At 51.6% G+C, this 26270-nt stretch overlaps 1 protein-coding gene across 2 annotated transcripts; it reads right to left on the reverse strand.

Moving 5' to 3' along the window:
• Positions 1 to 914: 914 nt before the first annotated feature.
• IGFBP2 (insulin like growth factor binding protein 2) lies at positions 915 to 19910 on the reverse strand. 2 transcript variants are annotated; one of them, XM_054723384.1, is made up of 5 exons: positions 19438 to 19910; positions 8270 to 8377; positions 4139 to 4338; positions 3227 to 3367; positions 915 to 1367 (listed from the first exon to the last, which is right to left on the reverse strand). In XM_054723384.1, exons 1-5 carry the CDS (start codon positions 19811 to 19813, stop codon positions 1233 to 1235), a joined length of 960 nt encoding a protein of 319 aa, XP_054579359.1. In that variant the 5' UTR covers positions 19814 to 19910; the 3' UTR covers positions 915 to 1232. The 2 variants fall into 2 exon arrangements, with proteins under 2 accessions (XP_054579359.1, XP_028006847.2); XM_028151046.2 differs by lacking the exon at positions 8270 to 8377 and having other exon boundaries at positions 19438 to 19907.
• Positions 19911 to 26270: the final 6360 nt, after the last annotated feature.

The following is a 26270-nucleotide window of genomic DNA, read 5'->3' on the forward strand; positions in this document are numbered from 1 at the left end:
AACTGAATAAATGTACTTCCCGGGTGGCCAGCCACTAGCTAAGAGACCAAAGGTAGGCGGGGATGTGTCACTTTGGGGGACCTGGTTTTCTTCTCATCTCACCCAGGTAAGGCCCAGGTGTCCTCTGCCTCTCCGGAGCTGCCCGTCACCTCCTGTGGCAGGAAGGACTCAGACCCTGACCCAGAAGAGGGGGTCACATGAAAGTGGGGCTCTGCACTATGTGCTGGGGGAGGGAGGAGGCTTGGGCAGTGTCTGCCTTCCCCCATGGCCCAGTGCAGTCAGCAGCCCCCCGGAATTCACCAGGGGTTGAGCCCAACAGAACGAAGTGTGCAGAGCTCCTGCATGGAATTCTGCTTCAGAAAGGGGGCGCACATCTGTGCCTCCTATTTGCTGTTCTGGGTTCAGTGACGTGGGCCCCTCAGAGAGCTGCCCCTGGATTCAGAGGCAGTGCGTCCGTGAATACGCTGGCCCACAGCAGCCCACTCCCTGTCCCTGGGGGCTGAATGGACATCTCCCCCCGCAAAAGGGAGCTCTCATTTGAAGGGCCAGAGGCCCCCAGTTCCAGTGTTTCTCCCTTTGGAGTATCATCTGAATGTGCGTGAGGGAAGACAGACCCCTGCATGCTCCAGCTCCCCTCCCCCAGTGCCCACCCTGGCGGGGGTGGGGGGTTACGGAGGGAGAGGGGTGAGGGCCAGGGACTCAACTGGGAGTCCAGGCAGAGACACTGGGTCCTGGGGTCACAAGTGAGGGCTCCACACCTTGAGTTCCCACAGGCTGAGACCATTGGAGGGAAATCTGCCTTCCTCATGCCCCATCCTTCGCCTTCCGGTTTCATGATGGGAAACAGAGGCTGGGACTTTCCCACTTCCCTATAAGTCGGGGGGCCCCCAAAGACTCAGGCAAAAGACACACAATTTATTTTTCTTTTCTTTATTCTTAAGCAAGAGACTCGGGGGGGTTCAAAAATAAAGATTTCTTCTTCCCCCTCCCAAACCTGGACCCCAGCTCTGCCTCTGCAGGCACCCCTTCCAGCAGGGATTTGAGAAGGGGGTGCAACCTCTCCTTCTGGGAGGGGCAAGGCAGCGGGTGTGCCAGGCTCAGTGCTGGTCTCTTTCCAAGTATAAATACATGTGTCAAACTCCTGGGGAGCCCTCCCCCACCCACCACCCAAGCATTCTCCTCTCTGTGTTTGGAGAGGGGGCGTGGGGTGCCAGGCACTGGCTGGCTGTGGTTTACTGCATCCGCTCATTGTAGTAGCGATGACACTCCGGGTCCCCACGGACTGTAGGGGATCCCTGAAGCAGCTTCCCGGTGTTGGGGTTCACGCACCAGCACTCCCCACGCTGCCCGTTCACAGCCATCTTGCACTGAAGAGAGAGAAGAGGAAACCTTGGAGGACACCCTGCAGCTGCCAGCTTTCATTAAGTCGCTCAAGACTGTGCACTGAGCCAGCGGGACTTGCTAAAATGCAGCTTCCTGTTCAGGGGGGCAGGGGTGAGCCTCACCTTGGGCATAGCTAACACTGAAGCTGCTGGCCCTGGGACTGCACTGGATGTGCAAGGCTGCTGGGGACGCCCAGAGGTGAAAGGACTCTGCCCCAGCGGCAGGGCGGTCCCGCCTTGGGGGTCCAGTACGGAGTTTAATCAGAGTGTGAGATGACGATGCTCGTAAACGGTCAAAGGCAACACTAGCACAGGTGTTCCCAGGCGCCAGGCACCGTGTCAGCAACCTATATGCTGCTCGTTACAATTTATATCTAACACGTATAATCCTGTAATCCTCACAGCCACCGTGTGAGTGCTCTTTATGTCACCACTTTATAGATGATGATGTACAGGGGCACAGGAGGGGTAAGGAACTTGCCCAACATCACACAGCTCGTAAGAGCCATCGCTGACATACTCACTCTGGCGTTCTCCCCAGGGTCCCTGCTCTACCCATAAACGAATGACTCTTGCAAACCCTTTTAGTTACCCACACTGCCTGTGTGTGTGTTTGCTTAGAAGAGATCACTATTTCTTCTTGAGCTCCCGATGAGGTAGCTGGCTTACATTCAGAGGGCACCTGCACAAATAGCGTTCAACACTAGACTGACACTGAGAGGGGCAAGGCGCCTGCCCTGTGAAGGAGGTGGGGGAGTGAGACACCCCCACTCAGGATCAGCAGAACCCCGCACCCCATCTCCTGGCTCTGCGCATCCACCTCTCCCTCAGTCCTGCCTGCCCACTAGGATCACCAGGGGGACCTTTGAAAACCCCAGTGCCCAGCAACCACCCAGACTCACAAAATCTGAAACTCCAGAGGTGTGGCCCGGGCACCCGTGTTTTTAAAGCTGCCCAGCAGGTCTGCGTGTGCGGCCAGGGCTCAGAGCCGCCGCTGCTTGAACACAGGATGTCCAGTGGAGCCCGCACTCCTCACCCCTTTCTCCCAACCACCCACTCCCATGCCCTCTCTGTCTGGAGTGAAAGGGACATCTATGTGCTGGCTCTCCCCATCCAGGTGATGAGTTGGGGGAGGAAAGGAGTGGACTGGTCAAAAGGCAAGTGGCAAATATTGAACAGCCACTAACAGTCATCACTCCAGACTGTATGTGTCTATGTGAACAACACTGACAATGTCCAAGGGAAATACTGTGCACATCGGTGATCAGAAGCCACTGGAATGGAGCGGGGGGCAGGGAGAAGGTTTCCGGTGGTTTACTTACACTTCCCCAACGTTCTCTAATGTACGTACAATGCTGTTCTATTACCGGTTTTTAGAAATATTTTGAGTGGCGTTTCTCCATCCTGATCCTCCGTCCCTGAGATCCTTAACAATCAGAGAGGCTACTTGGTCAGCAGTTTAGATCGATGATTCTGGAAGTATGGTCTATGCGCCATCAGCATGCCCTAGCACCTTGCTAGAAATGCAAACTCTTGGTCCCCACCCCACCTTCTGAATGGCAGTCTCTGGGTGTCTGGCCTGGGAATGACCTCCGGGTAAGGGATGCTCAATAAAGGCTGAGAAGCACTGGCGTAAGCCCACCTCTCTTCTCCAAGAGGCTCCCTCCCAACCTGGACACCGAGTGCTGCTGGCGGGTAGCTGGGTAAGTGGAATCAGCCTCTGCCAGGCTGGAGGCCAGGGGGGAAGCCTGGCTCTCAGGCGCTCAGCTCTCAGACCTCAGAGGGTTCCAGGCGCGTGGGGCAGGACCGAGGCACACCAGAGGCCTGGGGAGATCCTTTCTCACCTGTTTGAGGTTGTACAGGCCGGTCTTGTCACAGTTGGGGATGTGCAGGGAATAGAGGTGCTCCAGAGGGCCCCGCTCATCCGGAAGGCGCATGGTGGCAATACGCTCCAGGACCTGGTCCAGTTCCTGCTGGCAGGGTGTCTGTGGGTGCGGGCGGGCACAGAGGAGGCTTAGAGATGGCCCTGGGAGCGACCCCAGAAAGAAGCTCATGCATGGGAAGGGACTTCCCCAAGGCCACACGGGTAGTTGGTGAAACGAGGGGCTTCTGACCCCCGGCCCAGGGAGCTTACTACCATATCGTGTGCCCCATCCACCCCTGAAAGAAAGTCGCACGGCCGTGAGCTTTCACTCCTCTCCTCCATCTGCGTCAATGGCTCTCAGGGGTCAAGATGGAATCTACTTGCAAACACTGAATTCAGGTGGTTGCCTCTGGATCTCTCTACCCTGGCCCAGTAGGAATGGCCCAAGCTCCATTCCTTTCCATAAACCATCAGGGGCCAAGATCCAAGACGGCAGAGCTGGGCTGGAGAGAGGAGGTGAAGCCGAGGGAGGGAAGCACATCGCAACACGAGTGAGCGAGCGAGCTCAGGTGGCTCCATCGCCACCTCTAGCATCCATGTTCCCGCCTATGTTCCAAAGCCACGCAGAGATGTGGAGGTTTCAGAAGGGATTTCAAGAAACCATAGGCCCTGTCCATTTCACAGCCAAAGACACTGAGGCCCCTCAAAAGAGATGCTGATCTGCTGTTTGCCCTCAAGGTCACTGAATGTGTTAAGGGAAGAAAAGGAGAGTCCTGTTTGCCTGCTGACAACACAGAACATAAGATCTTATTGGGGTGCCCTCCCCACTGTGAGACTCCCTCTACATGTCCATGTCCTCCCACCCCTCCAACTAGACCCGACCCCCTCTGACCCTGGGAGATGGGGGCCGGAGCTTCTTGGAGTCCTCCGGGCCGGGGGGGTGCTTGCCACCCTTGCCCATTTGGCGATGCTGGTCGTTGGCCTTCTCCCGCAGCACAGCCATCTCCTTCATGCCCGCGGTGAAGGCTTTCCGGCCGGCGCTGCCTCCACCTCCCACGATGGTCCCGTCCTCAACCTCAGGGTAGTCATCGTCTGCAAAGAAGCAAAGAAGTTCCAGAGAGATGGGCCCTCCAGGGACTGTCTGGACCCCTGACAATAAGGAGGACGCAGAGAACTAACAGCTAAGCAATTGTGCTGAATGATTTCATGGATGGCCAATTTCCACTTCACAGCAACTCTTAGGTGGGCCCCATGAGCACCTCCCTTAACGCCTGCTCTGTTCTGCCTCCATCCTGGGAAGTGGAGCCCAGAAGGACCACTGGGTCTTCAAGGCCCGCACTGTGGAAGGGTTTGAGTCCCTCCTGGGGTCCATTATTCTCCAGTAGAAAGACCTCCCAGTCACCTGTCACTAACCCCGTTTAAGGGATTCATCATTTATGGTCTGAAAGGGCATGGATTGGGTGAAATTTTAAAACATGGAGGTGGAACCGTCACTACCAGAACCTACAGTTTCCAACACCCCCTGCTGTGACTCTTCATTTGCCTGTTTGCCCCTCCTGTTGGTCCCCTGAGGCTGCTACAGTCATACCCCTGTACCCACATCACAAGCCCCAAGAACAGGAACGACGACCTGCTCAACTTTGAAGTTTCACCTTATCACATCCTGACATTTGTCCAAGGAACATCTATTAAGTCTCTTTCGACTTTCTTAAACCGCCCATCAGTCAACAACAGAGAAAAGCTCCTATTGTGTGCCCAGCTCCGGTGCTCGAACCACTGACGGGGCCAAAGATGCATCCCTCGGCCAAGTCCTAGAAGTCAGCACTCAGGACAAGGCCAGGCCCTCCGTGAGCCTGGCAACAAGTTTGGTGAAGAGAGGCACCCAGATGAGTGTGTGCTGCAGTCTCTAGGCAGGGCTGGCTCATTCATTAGGCACAGCAGGCACAGTGCCCAGGGGTCTAGCGAGTGTTTCGATATCTTTTAAAAATCAGAAGGAAAAATAAGCTTTTAGTTCCAAGAAAATGTTTTCATATACAACACTGACACGTTTGTAGTCATAAAATATGACAGCTATAAAACATGATTTTAGAGTATTTCTCATGGAGGAAGGGGCCCCCAAAGGCAAAAATGTCTCAAGCCCCCAGAAGTCAGTAAGGAAGCTCTGATCCAGGTACAGAAGACGGGGTCTCTCGAACAGGCTTCTCCCCGGAGGAGCTGTCCCGAGATGCCCCACCTCTCTGAGGTGAGGATCAGCTTGTCCACCCGCACACAGGCCACCTGGATTCAAAGGCATGTTTCCTTCCATTTCTGTACTGGTCTCACCCCTGCCAACGAACATGCCAATCAGACGAGGACATCCACAGGCCTGGTTTGCTGCCGCACACGCTGACCCTCCACATTTGAAATAAAGCCCTGGGAAGGGGAACGAACTAACTGGCTGGGTGGAGACCAGAAAGGACTGTGGGCTGGGAGAGCCTCATTCCTTGACTGTCACTATCCCCAGCCAAAGAAGTTCAAAAATTCAGACTTCCAAGTCTAATCGCCCGAGTCCCTGTTTCACCACTTAGCTGTGCAGCCCCAGGTAAGTTGCTTAAGCTCTCTGTGCCTTTGTCGCTCATCAGTAAAATGCAGACAGAACAGCAGCCACCTCCAGTGGGTGGCCAGGAGGCTTTGGAGAGATGCTGCGTGCATTTACAGTGCACTGGAGGCTAGCTCTGAGCTGCTTCCATCCCCCCATCCCTGCCAGCCTGAGGGAGGGAGGGCCCACACCGCCTCCCGCACTCGGTCAGACAAGGCCATTACCGCACATCACCAAGTTCTTCCCATGCACTCGCACAGGTGACAGAAGCCGTCCTCAGAAAACATTCCAGATGCAGAACTCCAGCTAGAGATGGAATTTGCTCTCAACACAAAAATATCAAGTTGCATTTTTTCTGCCTAAGAGAGTTAGGTTCAGAATAATATTTATTAAGTAACCACTTATGTATGCAGCTCCGTGGGCTACAGTGCAAAGGTTACTCCAAGAAAAAGTTCTTAGTGAGCCGAATCGTATGGCTGGAAAAGGCTTCGGGCTTGGAGACGACGGAGAGGGACCCCCCCAAGGCCCGTGCAGAGGTTGTCCCCTGAGGATTAGTAAGCACTGGCTGTTCTCTACACAGATTCCCAAGAAAATGGGTTGACGCTGATTATATGCAGAAGGTCAAGCTTTTTCAGAGAGAAGTGGGGGAGACGGAGAAGCAGAGCGGAGAGCCCCAGTCTTGTTTGGGGAGGGCTGTCAGAGCCTGGAGAAGTCCTGTCCTGCTTCAGGTGTGTGGCCACGCCTTTCCACCTTAGGTGCCTAGAGGACAGCTGGAGATGAGAAAGGCTGGTGGAATGGGAGGAGATGGACAAGTTGTCCCATTTTACAGATAGCACACCCAGGACTACCATCTGGGTCTATAGGAGCATGCTCAACCTCTCTGCCGTCCTCTGAGGGGCTTCACAATTGGCAGGGGTCCATACACTATTCTCTGACCCAGCCTCACTAAGCCAGCCAAGGACGGAGCTGGGAGCTGACGCTCCAGGAGAAAGAGCTTTGAAGACTTCATACCCTGGTTTTACAGTGCTGGCGGCCTTACTCAATGAATGAGAACCTGTGTCCAGCAGATCCTTGCACTCAGGAAACCTCATTTTCTCCTAGGGCAGTGATGGGCAACCTTTTGAGCTTGGTGTGTCAAACTTCGCCAAAAAACTGAGCATAACTCGGGTAGTGTGTCACTTTGAGGAAAAAACATTATTTCGCAAATGTTTCATCCTCAGGAGCAGCAAATGTTTCATCCTCGCCATGCGGCCACCTCAGCGGCCGCGTGTCATCAGAAATGGCTACACGTGTCAATGCTGACACGTGTCATAGGTTCGCCATCACTGTCCTAGGGTGACGCTCTGACCTCAGCACTCCATTGGACAGTCAGCAATTCCAGATCTATGGGAGACCTTAGGAGCTACAAGCAACCCCTAGTCCATCCTGCTTCAAGTGCGAGGCATGGTGAGAAAAGGAGACCTTTTTCCAGAACCATCACACATCTTCACAAGAGGTGTCTCCTTTCTTGTCTTTCTTCTGAAAAAACCTAGTCATCTTCCAACTTTCTCCTTAGACTGTCTCATGGTTATGTGAACATCTGAGAGCAGGTGGTACCACAGAGATGATCTAATGCTGCTATGAATCTGCTGTTCCCCCCAATGGGTTTACCTCCTTCAATAGGTCATAGCCCTTCACCAGTGGATTCCGGCTAACAGGCCAAGAGGATGCTAGCTGCCTTCCCACTTCCATCCTTCTTTGATGATTTCTCCCAAAAAACACTTAACCTTAACATATGTTGGGCAAATGAATAAATACTGTCATCTCCCTCCCTCCTGAAAAACTTCTCTATTAACATCCATGGCAGTGGATAATTGGATAACAAGCCCAACTAGGCAAAGAACTCTGGGAGTCAAGAGCCCTGAATTCCAGTTCTGACTTTGCCACTCAGGACCCAACCATCATTTTGACCAGGCTCTTTAACTTTCCTGAGCTCTAACTTCTCACATCTGAAAAATGGGAATAATAAATCCTAACTCAAAGCCTTGGCCAACAGGTTTAGTATGGTAGGAAGAACCGCGCTGGCTCCGTTTGTGATGTTACCTAGCCCGGGCTCTGAGTGATGCCAACAAGGAATTTAAGATGTGTGGGCTTCAGTGTGCTCATCTACAAATTCAGGGAGCTCGACGAGCTGACTGGTTCCCAAAGAGAGCTGTTCATCGGAAATCCACTGAAGAGCTATCTAAAAATGGCGTCCTAGACTCCAGCCTCAGAATTTCAGACAGAAGCCTAGACCAAGATCAAACTCTGGCTGTGCAGGGCCCCATTCCTCTGTGATTCTCTCTCCTGACTCAGTTTCCTGAAGAACTTCTTGGTGGTGGGAGAAAGATGCCTCTTCTTTTCCAGAGACATGGCTTCACATACACATTTTGCGAAGACACAGTCAAGTAAGCTCGTTCCACTCACCCGCGGGTTCATAAACAGGCACACGTGTGTGCTTGGATGCACGCAAAGGAGCCCTTCTTGGCCAGGCATCATGGGGATTCCTGGAGCATGCCCTCACGGCGCCGTCTCCTGAGTGAGCAGAAATAGCGCAGCCTCTGCAGAGCCTCCCTGCCTATGCACTCCCCCAGGGCTGCTTTATAAACACCAGGGTCATTCCTGGAATCACAAGGACCCGGGGAGGGTCAGGCAGTTTGAGAAAACAAAAACAAGCTCAAATTCAGCCAAGTTCCTCCAGGACTCTGCGAGCCAGGCTGTCCTTGACGAGCCAGAGAAGTTGATATCAAGATGGCAAACAGCACTATCAGCTTACTCCTTCCCATGGTTCCCAAACACTGCTCCTCTGGTTCAAATAAAGCCACCCAAGAACCTGGCAAGGTGACCTACCTGCTGAAGGCCCAAGTGAGTATAGAGTGTGCTTTGGTGCAAACCTGGATCGGGGGCTCTGGGAGCAAGGAGAATGTGCCTGACCCAGCAATTCTGCTCCTCTGAGACATGTGTGCAAGGGCACATGCACAATAATGTTCATTAGAGCATTAGTTGTACTTGTAAAACTACTAGCAACTGGACCCAAAAGTCTTTCAATAGGTGGATGCTGAAGGGTCGGCCATGCCCAGTGGGAGGGAGACACCTGTTCTGGTTCCTTGAGGACAAGAGAGGAAACAGCCTTAAACTGAAACAGGAGAGATCCAGGTTAGAAGCCACCCAAGGGTTTCATGGGAAAGAACTAAAACAAGTGACAATTTGCACATTCTTCCTCCGGTACAGTTTAGGAGGAACCTTTGGAGGAAGAAGGAAGATGGACAATAGGAACTCCAAGTGTCTGAAGGCCCCTTGGCTGAGTTGAGGAGGGGCCTCCCTGGGCAAGGCACTGTTGTATTTGGACTCAACTCCCTTCCCAGCTGCCTAGCCTGAGTGCACTGGCAAAAAGCCATGGGTCCATGCTTTTCCTTCCTCCTCCAAAGGATGGAAACTTCTTGAAGACACAAACTTGGACTTAACTTCCAGAGATTGAGAGAGAGAGAGAGAGAGAAAAGAGTACAGGAAGGGAGATGTTCTGTGCACTCAATTTCCTTTTTTGGAAGGAGGAAGATGTGCTTTCTTCTTCCCAGACTGAAGAAGCAGATAGCCATTAGATGTGCTTCTCTTACTTCTGTGACTTTATTCTCCAAAAAGGACTCTCATTCTTTCACATCAGAATCTTCCCAAGGGCCTGGGTCAAAAGGCAAAAAGAATTTCCGTTTACTTGCATTAGCTTTGTGTACATCTCCACTGACTTGGTTTCTTCTTAGATAGTATTCAACTTTTTCAAATTTTTTCCTTGCTGCCCTCCAGGATCACAAGGCGTGTGCAAGGACAGCTGCATTTTTGTGCAGTTAGTCTCAGAATTTGCACATAGTATGTGCTCAATCAGTGTTTCAACATCAGGAAAGCTGACGGTCCAGAGAGCATCTTACCTAGAGTACCACTGTCCCGCCTAGAGTACCACCATGGCTCACTTTCCTGGCCCCTCCCTAACCATCTAGGCCCCAGAGCAGCAGGAGTGGTTAGGAGTACAGAAAGGCAAAGACAAACAGAAGCATGAGATGGGGGAGGAAAGAGACTTCCCTCTCCCAGGACCCAATCAAACAATCGTCCCTATGCTCAGTTCCAATGGCGTGACCTGGCAGACCAGCTCTCATAGAGGAATAAAAACTGGCTCCTACTCACCTCTCTACTACCAGTCTCCCCCTTCCGACTGCCTCTTCTCCATCCCAATAAGGCTGTTGTCAGACACTCCAGGCCTGACAAATTGAACCCGGAGGATGCAAAAAGAAACTAAAAACCTGCAGAGATGTCCAGGATGTCCGGCCACACTCTTAAGCCAGCACAAGAAGCGTCCTGAATATAAATAAGCACCTTTAAATAGGTCACCATGCTTTCCGTTCTCTTCAACCACAAGTTCACGGATTTTGTCTGATAAAAGACTGCATCACATCAGCTGTCTCCCTGGGTTGTGCCCTGCTGGTCTCGAGGCAGCAAACGGAACCAAAGGCAACCAGCAGAGCCAAGTGAGACGCCTCTCCTCTGGGGCATACGTGGGCCATGGCCAGCCACTGGTAGAACCGTAACGAGTGACAGTGGCATTGAAGGCCATGACTGCCTGCTGGAAAAGCCTCCACGACTGACTTCATTCTGGATTTTCCAGGCAAAAGGCAGCGCCCAAGTAAGCACACCTGTGGGAGAAGCCACACTGCGGACCAGGATTCTTAAGTATCTCTTCTTCATAAACGTGGCCAATCAGAAAACACCCAAAACCAGGCATGTGCATTCCCTTTCTGCTCTGTGTATGGAGACCAGAGGAGGAAGGAAGGAGGGATCAGAACCTGCATGACCACATCTGAGCCTGTAACACCTCGTTTGTGTTAAGTGGTTTGTGTACATAACTTGGTGTTATCAATTGCATGAGGCCGATAACTTCTATTGCCTCTCACATTTGACAAAAAAAAAAAAAAAAAAAAGCCATATGGTTTGAGGCCAATTGTACAAAGTCACGTAGGCAATGGCAGAGCCAAAAACCAAACCCAGGCTGTTTAGCGTCATAGCTCTTAACCAACCAGAATGGCATCTGGTCACTTGGCATCACCTAAAGACAGACTCTCAACCAGACCTTTTAACGCCAGCACTTCATTTCCTCTGTTCCCCATCACCTCCCCATCTCCACAGGACCCCTCTTCCCAGTGAAGGAACCATCAGTCCTGTGCCAGCTGGCCCCTCCCACCCTCAAAAGCCTCCAGCAAACCCATCCCATCCCCTTCCCGCTTTATCTGCCTGACACACCCCCTTCCACTGCTGCACTGTTGCTATAGAAACTACCCAGTCTTATCAAGCAGTGGCTGGGGCAGGGTATCAGGGAATTGTCATTTGCATTTTATCTTGGCCTCAGGCACTCAGAAAGCAAGGTCACCAACCAGAGGCAACTTGGCACCTCCACCCAGAAGTCAAGACAACAGACCTAAAAGCAATATCCTGGGGAGCTGCAGAGAGGGACATTCTTGAGAAGTTATGCCTTAATTACTGCCTCCCAGGGAAAGGGAGCTTTTCCAAGCAGCAGTATATAATCCTCTGCTTCTTTGCCTGTGTGCCTCTAATGGAACGGAGCCCTGGAATGAGAACCTTGAGACCTGGACTCCATTCTGGTCCATACGTGATGGTCTGTGCTTGCCTTGGCTTTGAACCTGAATGCAGCCAGACATAATTTCTTTATCTGTCAAGCGGGGAGATTCCTGAGGCTAAAACAGAAATGAAAAAGGAAAAAAACAAAAACCTACAGACACTTTGGTAGAAATGGACCTGTCTAGGAAAAGAATATTTAATTATCATTGCTTTGCCGTTTACCCTTCGAGGTTGCCCTTGTGCTCACTGCACCCCCACAATCCAACTCAGATTCCTCCAGCTGGAAGGTCCCCATCTCTTCACTCCTATCAGAATGGACACCCTGAGCAAGCTCCTCTTGCCTCGCCTCCACCCCCACCTCCCCAAATTACTAAGGCCTTCCTGGGCTCAGCGCCCTCCCCTTCCCAGCCTCCTGGCTCCCTGAGCTCAGTTCCTTGAATGAACACAGGCTGACACACCTATACCCGTCAACTAATTAGAAACCTCCCCAGGCCCTTCTCCAGCCAACTTAACCAGGGCCTGTGGGCCAGCTCTCCTGGCCCCAGCTGGAGGCCTGCCAGCCCCCCCGCCCCAATCTCTCTCCTGCTCCCTCCCAACAGCCAGGAAGAGATGTGGGGCTGGCGGCCAGAGGGGCCTGAAGGACGGCCAAATGTCCCCCACCCCCTACAAAAAAAGCAAAGAGAAACAATTCCGGACTACAGTCCGCTCTGTACTTCTTTCCGGGGGAGCAGCTTTCTAAGCAAGGTTTCCCTGCGTCCTGACTGGCACTCGGAGCCGCGCCAGGCTTTGTTCAGGAACAGGCCTGGGCCGATGGTTAGGAGCCAAGTGGGGGAGAGGCCTAGGGGGATGTCCGTGGAAAAACGTGTCCTATAGTCCGTACACTCTGCTCATTGGGGAGCGGGGGGTGGGGGGCAGTTACTCTGGAACCTGAAAGCAAAGACATTTCTCTAGACCGACTACCCACCTGTGGACCCAGAATCTAAGGGGACCGGCCACCCCCGATTCCCAGCGGCAACGCTGTGCTTTGTCCCCACTGTGCTGGGCCTCACAAGCACACGTTGGCCCATGAAGGCTCAGCATCTAACTCCTCTGCTTCCTGAGGCCTCACCTCCATCAGATGCCTGAGAACAGTCATCACTGTTCCCAGACAGGCTGCCCCTCCCAGGGCTCCCCAGGACCACAGATGAAGCAGACATTAGGACAAACTCCAGCATCCCAAAAGCACTCCTGCTCTCGACAGCCCCACTGAGACCGTTTACCACCCCCAACATTCCCCCCCACATCCCCCCGCCCCAAGAGTGAGGTAAACTTTGGAGGCTCCTAGTAAGAAAACGTCACTTTTTTGGAGGGAACATCCAGTTTCTTTGCCAGGATCACGTTCAACTTTCCGGCACCCTCAGCTCAGTCAGGCTGGATCAGAAAGCCCCTTTTCCTGAAGCAGGAAACGGGCGCCGTGGGGTCTTCGCTGGTTCTGACACCTCAAAAATATGTCCCCTTCGCGCATGCCCTACATCCTAAGTGTGCTAGAGCCAGCTGAGCATAACCCCATTATTCCGAAGCCTGAGTCCTGCCAGGTTTCCCATGGAAAAGGCAGCTTCCCACCCGAGATGTGGCCTCCAGTTCCCAGATCACAGCAGCCGGGGGCCTGATCCTATAGGTTGGCTGGCAGGGAAGGCAAGGCCCAGCCCTGTGTCACCTGTTTCTGAGCAGCAAGGCCAGCACAAGAATCCAGGATCCCAACTCTGGGGCCCCCTCTGTCCCCCCACTGTCCCTCCACCCCATCTAGGCACTACTGAGGGAAGCTCCCATACCAAGAATGGTCAGTCCCAGACATCAGCGTATGGGCCCCAAAGAGCACTGCCTACCTGGTCCATAAAAAGTGCAAGCCTGCTGACTTCAAACCACTGTTTATTGTCGACTGGGTTTGTCCTCATTTAAAGTATCATTTCCTTACCCTCTCTGCAAAGGGCTTCACTACCGCCTGTGAAAGTAGGTCAGAGATATGGATGTTTCCATTTTCTAGGTGAAGAAGTAGAAATCAAGGGACTCATTACAAAAGAAAATTTAAAAACCCAAGTGCTTAAGCTTTTTATGTATGATCTCTCTTTTTATACACACACACACACACACACACACACACACACACAAGCACACGTGTACACTCGTATGTAGGCATGACCCAATGGAGCTGGTTCTATCAATTCCTGATTTACAGATAAGGAAACTGAAGCTCAGAGAAAATATATCTCTGACTGGGCCCCTACATGTCACGGTAAAACCTTAGTGACAAGTGGCCTGCCTGACACAGCTGGTTGGCCTTCAAGTTCAAGGCCCAATAGCTGAGCATCAGAAAGGAGATGTCACTTGCCAAGACCAAGGTAGCAACGTTTGTGAGAAGCTATGTGCCAGACACTGTCCTCTAGCACAGTCGCCCTCACATGCACTCCATGCAAGAGACACAATATACTCAATAATATTATAAAAACTATGCACGGGGCCAGCTGGGTCCTGGAAATATTGGGGGGGGGGGGAGTTTATCAAGTATACGACTGTCTAACCACTATACATCTGAAAACAACACAAAATAATATTGAATATAAACTGTAATTGGAAAAAAAAAGATGGGGTAAGCAAGTACTACAAATATACCTCAGTGTAAATGTTTCAAATAGATTTTAAAATGGAAAGAAAAGACATGCAATCATGCCTATTTCACCAACGGGGAAGGCCCTCACCCATCCCCACCCGGGTTCTCAGGGACAGGCCTGCACAGGCTAGGATGCTCCCACCCTCATCTCTCTCAGTCCCTCCTGCCCTCCAGGTCTTCACTCCAGGAGCCCACCTTGGACCCTTTCTTCTCTCCTGACAGCTGCACACTGGCCACTTCCATTTCTGAAGCCCCCAAGCTCCAGGACTCGGGCCTGTTGAAGGAGGCAAGGGCATGCAAATAACTGAACCTGAACCTGGCCATGATGAACCGAGACTCGTATGTCACCTGCACATGCAGGTGTCCAGGAACAAACCTTTTAGCTGACAGGGTCAAAGGCTTTTTTCTTTTTTTTTCTTTTTTTGGCCAACAGTTCCCCTTAGTCAGAGGAAAGGTATCTAGCCAGGTTCGTCTCTCATCCTATTACTTACCTGCTAAGGTGCCCTTGACGAAGCTCAAGTCCCACACCTATGAAATGGGGGCAAAAAGCCTCCCTCGAAAGGATGCCAGAGACAGAAGTTGGCAAAGCAGGCAAAGAAGCCGGTTTATAACAAGATAAGAACAGATGAGAGGATAACCCATCTCCTGGCAGCTGCCTGCCACCTCAGCAAAATGCTGGCCAGAGATAGCAAGGAGAAGCGAGGGGCCCGGGGCATCTGCCAACAGATCGCCAGCTCCCCTGGTGGATTGAAAGGATAACTAACCTCACTCCTCTGTGCTTGGTTTCAGCAGAAACAGCCCTAGAACTAACCCTCTTGGGGGGAAATGTTTCAAATAGATTTGAAACACTCCCCGCACCCACAAAGCCTGGCCCTGCACTGCCAGCCAACCACCCACCTCATGTAAGGATTCGATTTGTTTCAAACATTCCAGTCCCCAATCACTTCTAATTGGATCCCAAGAAAGACTGTCAATATATTTTCCATGCTATTTCTCAAGTTCAGGCAGGTGGCTTAGACCAGGTCCCAGTTGGGACGGGCACAGGGGAGAAGGGTCTAGAGGGTGTTGAGAAGACAGGATGGAGAAAACAGGGGAGGAAAAAAAGAAGCTGGGAACACAGAGATGAGAGATTGAAACTAAACATAGCCCCTAGATATGGAGTCTCTTTAAAAATAATAACAACTTTTTGTAGTGTTATAGAACCTGAAGAGAGCCAAAAACAAAACCAAATGTGGGCATAATCTGTTTATTTTCTGCTCCTTCCTTTTAGCAGCCCCTGGCCTGTCCTACCACCACCACCACCACCCCGCCCCTGCAGGTTGAGAATAAACTCCTATTTTGCATTTCATTAGAGCCAAGAATTTTCTGAACGTCCTCATATCAAAACTTAACAGGTGTGTGTCCCATTTGCTATGGCAGAGGACAGCTAATCTGAGAACCAACTGGAATTTGACCTGACAATTGGTCTAGAGAGCAATGATTCTCTCAGAGTGAGCCCTCAAATGTTTGACACTGAATATGCTCCTGGTTGACTAATTTCCATGTTGCCCCTCCGCCCCTCCTCCGCCCCCCGCCCAATCCAAAGGACTGGTTTGTCAGAAATTTTTATTTTAAAGCTCAATGCCAAGGCAAACTAACAGTGAGAACTACATAAACCTCCCTTTTCCCTTTGCCTGCCAGGAAGCTCAATAGTCCAATTTGGCCAAGAACCACTGCATACATAAATCCTCTTGACCACACCAGATGGTTCTTCTCCCCTCAAGACTCTATCCCCTATTCTAACTTAGAATCTGTAGCCTTGCTTTTGTCTTTGTAAGATCTTTTGACATTGTTATTCAGGATTTGCTTTTTTTCTCAAAGCTTCCTCCAGCACAATTGGCAGACCAAGGCCACCGCCTGCCTAGCAGGTTCAGGACCTATTGAACCACGCCCTCCAGGCCAGCCCCGCCTCCAAGGCCAGAGAGCACAGAGCAATCCCGGCTTGATCCCCATAACCAAGAAAAGGGATCCAGGAGCAGCCCCCCTCAACTTCCTCATCTCCCCACAATGGGGCAGTGACTCAGGGGGAGCAGCTTAGCAGAGCTAGTTCTGCGTGCCCTGTCCAGAAAGGGGAGGCTGGGGGAGGGTTGGGGAGGGGAAATAGTGGTGTTAGCAATCAGTGGCAGTGGGTCTCACTCCTTCCCTAAGTCTATTTTATTTTACCACGTTGAACTCAGTATGCAAATTTATGCAAGACAAGATGCAAAGCAGTGCTTTGAACCAGAAGTCCCGTTACTTTTGTCCCCTTTTTTTGAAACTGCACTGAACCACTCACTGTCAATCAGTTCTTGCCTCTGCCCCCTTTCTCCTCCCCCAGCAAAGGCAGAAGCAGAGCGTGTGCGCCCGCCGGCAGGCCTGCCCGCTGCCTAGACCAGGACTGTGAATGGCTGCTCAGTTCTATAGCACCTTAATATGTGGCCACTTGGGCGGCTCCGCCCCTGGGCATAATCCCCAGCACTGTACAGGTTCGGGGAGGAGGCAGGGAGCTGCTGAGGGAGGCCTTGAATTCTGAAAGGACCCGGCCTGGCCCAAACCCTCTTCTCCAACGTTTACAGCCTCTTCTGCCCTGTCCACCACCAACCACCACCCCACACCTTTAAGGTACAGACTTCACACAGACTTCAGGGTCCCTCTCCCATTTTTCTTCCAGACCACCCACTCCAACACCCCAATCTGACTTCTGGTTTCTTTGAATCAACAAATCCCAGCCCATCACCCCCAGGGGATGGAGGCTCAGCACCGCTGAAGTGCCTCTCCCCTCCCCCCACCCCCTTGCATCCCTCCCACTCCCAGGAAGCCAGAGACACAGCCCCTGAGGCCTGGGAACAAAGACAAAAGAGCTAAGAGTGAAGCCGGAACTGCTAGGGTTTGCTGCGTTTAAAATTCTCAAAAGCAACCTGCTCAAAGAGGAATGCAGGCTGGGGGTGGGGGGAGGGGGAGGCTCACTCTTCCGATGGGGGAGAAGGGATGGGGGAGAGTAGGAGCCAGCAGCCTTCAGCGTTCAGGTCTCTTCTGGGCCAAGCTCAGTCGCACCCAAGTCAGACCCCAGCGCTCTCTATGCAGCGCCCCCTCCCTGCCCCAGCCCAAGGTCCTCTTGAGCACAGAAGCCTCAAAAGGTGCCCCTCTCTCCTCCTGACACCCCTGCAGGCCCAGGCTTCTCCCCGCAGTGCCCCCATCACCCCCATCCCTACTCATGCCTCAGGCACCCTGCTCTTGGTCACTTCTTCCCAATGTTCCCCCTAGGCTTCTACCCCCACGTGGGCTTCTGTCCCCTCTCACCAGTCGGGAGCACGTGCTGAGGAGGCAGCTGGGGCTAGCTGGGGGAAAGGAGTAGCATATCCAGGATGAAAATCCAGGGGGGGCATTCTTCCCATTGTCCCTGGGGCTCTGACAACCCCCGTCCAGCTCCAGGGAGGCGGGACAGGAGAGTCTCTGCATCTGTTCCCTTCTGAAGACCCTAACCTGCTGCTGGGGGTTGGGGAGCAGGAGAGCCGGTTTTCAGGCTGAGAGTAAGAGGTAAGAAGCGTGAAAGAAAAATAGTAAAACGTTTAGGAAGAACCTGTACCACGCACTTGATTAAAAACAGTCAAGATCCAAAAGATTCTATAAGCTTGCAGGCCTTTTGCCAAGCTGACCCTGCTGAGAAAGATGTTCAGTTTGTCCGAGTCAGGTCAGAAACCGCCAGTATCTCCCCGGTGGACCCCGGGGTGCGAGGGGGTGATGGGGGAGAAACGCAGGGCTGAGGGATGGGCGCCCGCGGTGAGAGGAGCTTAGCCAAGTCTCTTTCCTTTTAGTATTACTTTCTAAGAGAAGCAGGATGGAAGGGCTCACTCTGAGGCAGGCTGAGGGAAGGGAGCCAGAGGCAGAAGGAAGGGACCGAGGTGTTTCCTTTGGAGTCTGCACGGAGGAAGACCGAACTTGCTCTGCACTCAAGGTCAAAAAGCGCCGGAGAAATAGGAAAAGATTTCAACTCTGACCCCTAAGTCTATTCTCAAGGAGAACAGGGGGCAAACAACAGTAGGCTTGAGGGACAGTGTGTGGGGGGGGTGGGGGGGGTGGGAGTCTGGCTTGAATGGGGGGGGGGGGGGGGGTAGTTGTACAATGACCAGAAACTGAGAAGCAAGAATGTTTTCACTTTTTCTTTTCTTCTTTTCTTTTTTCAAGTTTCAGAAACTTGGTCAGACTCCCTTGCTTTTTAAACAACAGGCAGTGGACACACTTCACCACCGTCTCCAAGAGGAAAGAAAAGAATTACAGCTTCCTCCAGACCACTGTGGCAGGCTTTCGTAATGTTAAAAACATACAAAACACAAGTGAGGTCCTTATAGTTTGGTTGTGTCCCTCAAAAAAACACGAGGGCCCCTTACAAAGAATCTCAGGGTTCCCATTCTATCGGATAGGAAGTTTTCTCAAATTAGGATGAGGGGCAGTGGGGAGGGGGGGCGATGGATACACGTCCCTCCAGTTAGAGTAGCTGCGCCCACCCCCCAGGCACGCGCCCTCCAGCTTCCAAGCAGGGGCCCAGGTGCTAAACTGGGCGGGACGGCTGCCCACACCCGGCCCGGGGACTGCACCTGGCGACCCGGCTTCAGTTCCAGTGACTCAGCTGCTGGGGTCTCTTCCTCGGCGCCCCCCCCCCCCCCAAATGCCTGCCCCTCTTTTATTTTTCCATCCAACATAGTGGTAGTAAGAGCCTTTTCGTTCTCTACGTGAAAAAACAGCGGCATCCGGGTTTTTTTTTTCCCTCTAAGAGACCCACTTTGCCAAGTACCAACAAGTCCTTTCTTCCCACCTCACACTTCCAGGAGCAGGAGTCCCTCCACGCGCACTGCCTTCTCCTTGCGCCCCTTTCACGAGAGATCCCCTCTTTCACGTGAGGTCCCCGGTGTCACCGGCACCCGCCACCTCCACACACCCCCTCCCCAGCAGCGCCTTCCACCAGGACCCTGAGTCCTACTCCCACGGATCTGACCAACCCCCTCCATCCCAGTACACCCCCCCCGCAAAAAAAAAAGAAGTTAGGGTACGTTCCACCCGGGGAAATCATTATAACAGGGGTGCCTTTCCTCCCCACAGATGACTAGCCAGGCTCCTCCCTGCACTCTAACTCCAGTCCCCTCGCGGGCTTGACTTTCGGGTCCCCCTCCCAACAGTTCCCCGAAGCTGGCCAAGGACTCCGCTCTACCTCCGCTCACAAGGTCTCTGAGGTCCTTCCCTGCCGAGCAGCCAGCAGCCCGGCCCCACGCTGCCCTCCAAGTTTCTCCCAGCCAGTGCTCCTCCCCCGCGTTACCTGCACCCTGCTCTGTGCCATCGGAGTCGCGGCCCTTCTCGCAAGTGCCGGCGCCCTGGACCAGCGCCTGCAGGGGCAGCTCGGAGCCGGGGTGGGGATAGCAGCGCAGCCCCTGGGCGCAGCGCGGGGTGTAGACGCCGCACGTCTCGCCCTCCAGGCGGGCGCACACGGAGCAGCAGCCGCAGCCCGGCTCGCGGACCAGCTCGACGCAGGGCCGCCCGGTGCCGGACGACGGGGTCCTGCAGGCGGCCAGGCGCTCGGGCGAGCAGGGCGGGCAGCGGAACAGCACCTCGGCGTGCGCGCCGGCGCCCAGCAGCAGCAGCAGCAGCGGCGGCAGGAGCAGCGGCAGCGCGGGGCCACCCAGTTTCAGCAGCATGTTGGCCACGGGGAGCGCGACGCGGCGAGAGAGCGGGCAGGTGGCCGGGCCGTGAGCACTGGAACCGCCTCCTGGGCTTCTGTCCGGGGCGCTGCAGCCGCGTCCTAAAGGGCCCTGCTTCTCCCCGCCCCCTGCTTTCTCCCCTCCCCCTTTTGGAGACCACCCCCTTTCCCCGACGCTCCCGCGCGCGGGCCCACCCCCACTTCGTCCGGCTCTGTAGGTCCGTGAACCCACTGGCCTCTGTCCCTCCACACCCTTCCACCCTGGGCTCCGACTCCCGGAGAGTAAGAACCCCTTGGGGGCTTCAGTAGTATTGGCGCGGGAATGGAGAGTGGGCGCTTTTGTCTCCTCTTTTCGGTTCAATTCCCGAGTTAGTTTGCAAGCTTCCCGTGTGGCCGGCACTGGGCTAACTGCTGGGGAAATGCAAAGGACAAAAGGCACGGTCTTGACCTTAAGTAGATTTCACTCCCAACCCCGACTCCCTCTATCCTGGGTTTTCAATGACCCGCTGATGTGTGCTTGGGACAATGATTTTGGTGTTGAGTCGGGAGGAGGTTCGCATCCTCTAGACCAGCTTAGCCCCTAACACCCCCCCTTAGTGACCATGGCAGTTCCCCAACTCTGTGAGCACCTGGTAAGATGTTAAGTTTGGACACTGAGAAACCTGCTCCCTTCCTCGCTGCCTACTCTGCACTCCCCTGCAAAAAAAAAAAGAAGAAAAAGTGATTCCTTAGCCACCTGGGCCCCTACCCCACAGATCTGGAGGCATTTGCTGCAGGAGAGATCCCAGAACGCCCTGCTTCAGGGGTGCTGGGGAGGGTGTGAGAGAACACCCTGGAGTATCTATAGCTCTCTCCAATAATGCAGATGGATGGAGCAAGATGGCCTCCCTTCAGTGTTCTGTTTGATTTACTGAGTCATCCATCCAAGTTGTCTCCAACCCCCGCAGCATTCCAGCTGGATCTGCCATCTCCCCAGGCTGTGACCCTAACAGAGACCCTTGTCTGAGAGACTCTCTTGGTACGGGATGGACCATTAAGCTGCCCTAGCCAGGTTTAATTACTCAGTACAGTCATGCACCACAGAAGGATGGTACTGTCAACAAGAGACTGCATGTACAAAGGTGGTTCCATAAGATTACGATGGAGCTGAAACATGCTTAACGCTCAGTGACGTCACAGCCATTGTAATGTCCTTGCCCAACACGTTACTCATGTGTTTGTGGTGATTCTGATATAAACAAACCTGTGCTGCCAATTGTGCAAAAGTAGAGTAGGTACAATTCTGCACAGTACATAATACTATATACTATTATTTTTAAATAGTTTTTATATGTTTTTATTGATTTCAGAGAGGAAGGGAGAGAGAGAGAGAAAACATCAATGATGAGAGAGAATCATTGACCAGCTGCCTTCTGCACGCCCCACACTGGGGATCGAGCCCGCAACCCTGACATGTGCCCTGACCAGGAATCAAATCATGACCTCCTGGTTCATAGGTCGACACTCAAACACTGAGCCATGCTGGCCAGGCGGAGTATCCTGACTGCATTACTTTCTCTTGTGCTTGATTATATCTTGCGTTGCTGTATACAGTGACATGCCGTACGGTCTGTAGCCTGGAGTAATAGGTTAAGTGCACTCCACGATGCTCCCACAATGAAGAAATCACCTAATGACACATTCCTCAGAATGCATCCCTGTTGTTAAGCAGTGAGTTACTGTACTTCTGTGCCTCACTTCCCCCCACCGGAGCCCTCCACTCCAGCCCTTTCTAACTTTAGGACTCAGAGCCATTTGATGCAACTCAACAGCTATTTACCAAGCGGCCATCTGGCCCTGATGATGAGGTAGGTGCTCAGCAAGGCAAGTTCCTGATCTTAAGAAACTAACCATGTTATGGGCGAGACTTTGGTCAGATGCACAAATAACTGGTTGTCAGAGGCTTTGTGGAGGAGACGTGTTTAGATGGAGATGTGATGGGGATTTCATGGGTACATCAGATTTGAAATTGAAGCTTGTACGTCTACCTGGAGAAATGCAGGGATAGCAAGGGCACCCAGAGCAGGGAGATCGGCCAAAGCCAGGACATGGAAATGGGAAAGTGAGGTTGGAAAAAGGAAGCCGAATCCAGTTATTTGTGTGGAGGTTTGGCTTCATTTGGTGGGCAGAGGGGTACAGCATCCATGTGTGAGTAAAGGAGTGAAATACACAGAGCTGGACTTCTGGAAATCACTAGAATGGCGTCCAGATCTGATAGCAGTAAAAAGCGACAGGCATGGGGAGGTTGTTGGCCACGCCTCCTTGGTGTGCCCTGGCATCTTTTGCCTGCCTGGTAACATTTGTTTCTGTTGCTGTCATGCTTGGAGTCTGAGCGCCTTCAAAGTAGGACAGTGTCTAGCATGACTCTTCAGTGGAAATCTAATGCAAACCACACGTTAAAATATAGTAAAAAAGAAATAGATGGAACCCATTTTAATAATATATTTTATTCAATCCAACATATGCAAATTATTATTTCAATGTAGAATAAATATTAAAAATTATTACTGAGAGTTTTAACACTCCCTTTTAAAAAAATATACTAAATCCTCAAGCTCCGATGTGTATTTTATGCTTACAACACATTTCAATTTGAACTAGCCAAAGTTCAAATGCTCAATGGTCACATGTGGAGAGACTACCATGTTGGATGGGGCATGGATCTAAAATATAGTGCCTGGCACCTAGTACACATTCACTAAATGTGGTGAGTGATACCATCCCTAAAAATACTCCTGGCAGGGCTCTTCATTCTCAATCTCCATTGCAATGCCCAGCAGCTGGGGATGAAAGATTGTGATGGATGCATTGAGAAGACAGGGGAGGCATTTATTTGTTCATTTGGCTACTCACTTTCCTTTTGAGATTCTCCTTCCACCTCTGTAAAAATGTCTCAATCTCCTAGCCAAGAACCCTGAAGGTGAGCAGGCAAAGTGAGGCTAATTAGACCAATGCAAAGTTTCAATGAGCTTTCTCTTGCCAATGAGTCTGAAGACTACTCCCCAATTCTTTTCTCCTGGTTCTCTGGTTAATAGTCACACATACACACCACCACCACCACCAACAACAACAGCAGCCCCGTCTTTTTAAGTCCTTTTCTAACCGCCATGAGGTGCAGAGCTCTACTCCAGAAAGGCATCAATCACAGAACCTCCTTCACCAGCTGAAGCTTAGAGAAGCAGAGGGGGCTTAGCCAAGGCCCCAAGCCAGGTTACATAGGCTGGCCTAGAACAGTGCCTGGAACCCAGAGGCTCCGTAAATACTTGTTGAGTGAACCGGGTCCTCCACTCTTAGTCCCTGCTTTGCCCACTGTTCCTGGAGCATCCCTTGCTCTGCATTCCTCATGAGTCCTTTGCAAGGGTTATGTATGTCCTTAGGCCTGAGTCTGTCTGTGCTGTGCAGTGAGGACTCGTTGAGAGATGGGGACAGGCTGAAACTGGTTTTCTCCCCTCCCTCTAACCCCTGCCTTTTTCCATTTGAAAAGTATTTCACCAACTCCACCCTTGCAAGGTTTACTGTGACTAAGAAGTACTTGTACTATTATTTACATACTATTTTTAATGTAAGTCAATTCACTTTTTTCTTTTTTACTTAAAGCTATTTTAAAAATAAAGTTTATATCACTACCATAAATGGAAATGCTGTATTGATGGCCATATATAGATAGCAACCACAAAAACAAACACAAGGAGACAGAAGTCATTCAGTTTGAGCTGGATAGTGTTGTTTACTGAGGCTTCTGAGCCTGCGCACTCACTCTGCCTGGTTAACAAAAGATGAGCCAGTCTAAGGGACTCATTAGGCAAGCCAGAGCCCAGCTGAGATTTTTTTCCATTAAGCAATCAGAAGGAGAGGAATATTTTTCAAAACATCTTATTGAAATATAACATACGTGCAAAAAAGTACACATATCATAAACTTGATAAATATTCAAAGTTGGCCATCCCAGCTGAAAGAGAAGAGTAACCACGCTCAGGAGCCCTCTTCATACTTCCTTCCGGTCATTACCTCCCCGCTCCGTGGGCAGCCATGATCCTGACTTCTACAGAACCAATGAGTTTTGCCTGTGTTTGCATTTCATATAAATGAACACATACAATATGTAGTCTTTTCCTCTCTGGCTTTTTTTGCTCGGCATTATGTTTGTGAAATTCGGGTGTATTCTTGCATGTAGCTGTTGGGTACTTGTCACTGTTGGGTAGTGTTCCAGGGTAGGACTCCACCACAATACATGCATCTGTTCCACTGTTGATGGGCATTTGGATAGTTTCCAGTGTTGGAGTCTTAGGAACACAGCTGCTGTCCTTTTTGAGCATGTGTGCACATTTGTTGGGTCTATACCTAGACGAAGAAGTTCTGAGTCATAGGGTATGAATGTGTTCAGCTTTAGTAGATACAGTCAGAAAGTTTTGCCCAATAGATGTGTACATCTATAACCTTATCACAATATATGAGGTGCTGGGAGGGGAAAATGTCCCCCTTCCCTCCTCTGGTTCTTTTGACTAATTGAATAATTAAAATGAGGTAATTTGCAGAAGAGCAGACATTCAGTAATTAGATGTTTGTCCTGCCCTATAAATAGTTCATGAAAAGTTATTTCTGGTAATAACTCTTATTATGGACAAGGTCCTTAATTTAAATTCTTCCAAGTAGTTAAAGGAAAGGGGATGGGCAGGAGTTTCTCTTCAGCCCGAAGGTTTAGCTCAAAATAATTCATGTGTCACAGAGGCAAGTCTTGGAAAGACTAATTCTGAATTGCTACAGAGGGTTTTGCTTGCTCCCCATTCTTGCCAACACTTGGCATGTTCCATTCTTTTGCAATGCACCCATTCTGGTGGATATGTAGTTGTATCTTATTGTGGTGGGTTGCAGGCTTCATCCCCAGTGGGAGGCATGCAGGAGGCAGTCGATCAATGATTCTTTTTCATCATTGATGTTTCTATCTCTCCCCCCCCCCTTTCCCTTCCTCTCTGAAATCAATAAAAATATATTTCAAATGGAGAGGACACCAAAAGGTGATCCTTTTGATGAGAAAGTGAGCAATGGCGGCTGGTGGAGGACTCAAGAGAAAGGGCACCCAGGCCAGCTGTCAGAGTGATGTCCAGCTCCTCCTCCACTCACTGGCTATGCCATTTGGGTCAAGTTACTTCCCCTCTTCCAGCCTCTGTTTCCTCATTGTTAATAAAGGAATGATAATAATGGTACCTAGTTTAGAACGTTGCTGGAGAGAGTAAATGAAACAATCCAAGTAAGTTCTTAGCACTCTGCCCAGCATGCAGCCTCAACAATAGGTAGCCATGCTGCTATTCTTATCTCGTGCTTATGAGGAGGGACCATATCCCCTGGCACCATGCAGGCCTGGCGCACGAGGCTGAGTTCCTCAGTGTGAGGACAGGAAAACACCAGGGACATCCCTTCCTCTGGTTAAGCTGGGGAGATGTTTGCAGGAGGAGGACCTCACCAAGCTAGATGGGAAGGGGTGGGAGCTGTCCCTGGTGTGTAGTGAAGCAGGAAGGAGACACCTGGGTACATGGAGCCTCCAGGAAGTGCCCTGAAGGGAATCAAGAAAGAAATAGGAGAAAACATCAGAGCACAGTGGCCCTCAGAGGCCTGGAAGAAGGCACAGAACTGGCCATGGGGGTCCAGAACCTCTCCTTGCCATAAGGAGGTCTGGCTGATCTGATGGCCATAGTAACAGGCAGTCAAGGGCAATGACAAGAGAAAAGAGGAACAACGATAAGAGCAGTAAGTCTATGCAAACACATTCACGAGTGTTTTTTCCTTTAATTCTCATACGTGTCAAATGAGGCTAGAGAGGTCAAGTGACCTGTCCACAGTCACCCACGAGAATATTACAGAGCCAGATGTTCCCAGAGGAGCCGAGCAAGCAGAACCCTGATTCGAGATCTGCTGCTAACTCCCAGGTAGGTGGCCACTACCCCAAAGCTTATATCTTAAAACAGCCATTTGTATCATCTTTTGTGATTCTGTAGACTGACTGGGCTCAACTGGGTAATTTTCACATGGGCTCTTTCATGTGGTCACAAGTAGCAGGACTTGGGTCATCTGAAGGCCTGACGGAGCTCAGCATCCAGAGTGTTGCTCACTCACTCGGCCAGCCATGGAGGCTGGCTGCTGGCTGGCAGCTGAGCTGAGTCAACAACAGCCCCTACCTGTGGCTCCACCACGTGATTTGGTTTCTCAGAGCACAGTGGTAGGTTTGGAGAGGGAATGCCAGGTGTGTCCCAGGAGGCCAGGGGGAAGCTGCAAGGCTTCTTGGAATCCAAATGTCAACCAAAGATCATGTGGAGGCCACCTCTGGAAAGCCAGCAGGCACGACCTCCACCCTTCTCCTTGATAAGAACATCTGTATGTAGGCCAGGCTGTCACTTCTCAAACTGCTGGTCCTTCCCTGT

This window comes from Eptesicus fuscus, chromosome 11 (assembly GCF_027574615.1).
Source record: "Eptesicus fuscus isolate TK198812 chromosome 11, DD_ASM_mEF_20220401, whole genome shotgun sequence".
NCBI classification, from domain to species: Eukaryota; Metazoa; Chordata; class Mammalia; order Chiroptera; family Vespertilionidae; genus Eptesicus; species Eptesicus fuscus.

Coding starts and splice junctions, on each gene's coding strand:
- IGFBP2 (XM_054723384.1), bottom strand. CDS start 19,813: ATGCTGCTGAAACTGGGTGGCCCCGCGCTGCCGCTGCTCCTGCCGCCG. Junction 3,368..4,138: donor TCCGGCCCCCATCTCCCAGG/GTCAGAGGGGGT, acceptor CCGCACCCACAG/ACACCCTGCCAGCAGGAACT. Junction 1,368..3,226: donor GCCTGTACAACCTCAAACAG/GTGAGAAAGGAT, acceptor CTCTCTCTTCAG/TGCAAGATGGCTGTGAACGG.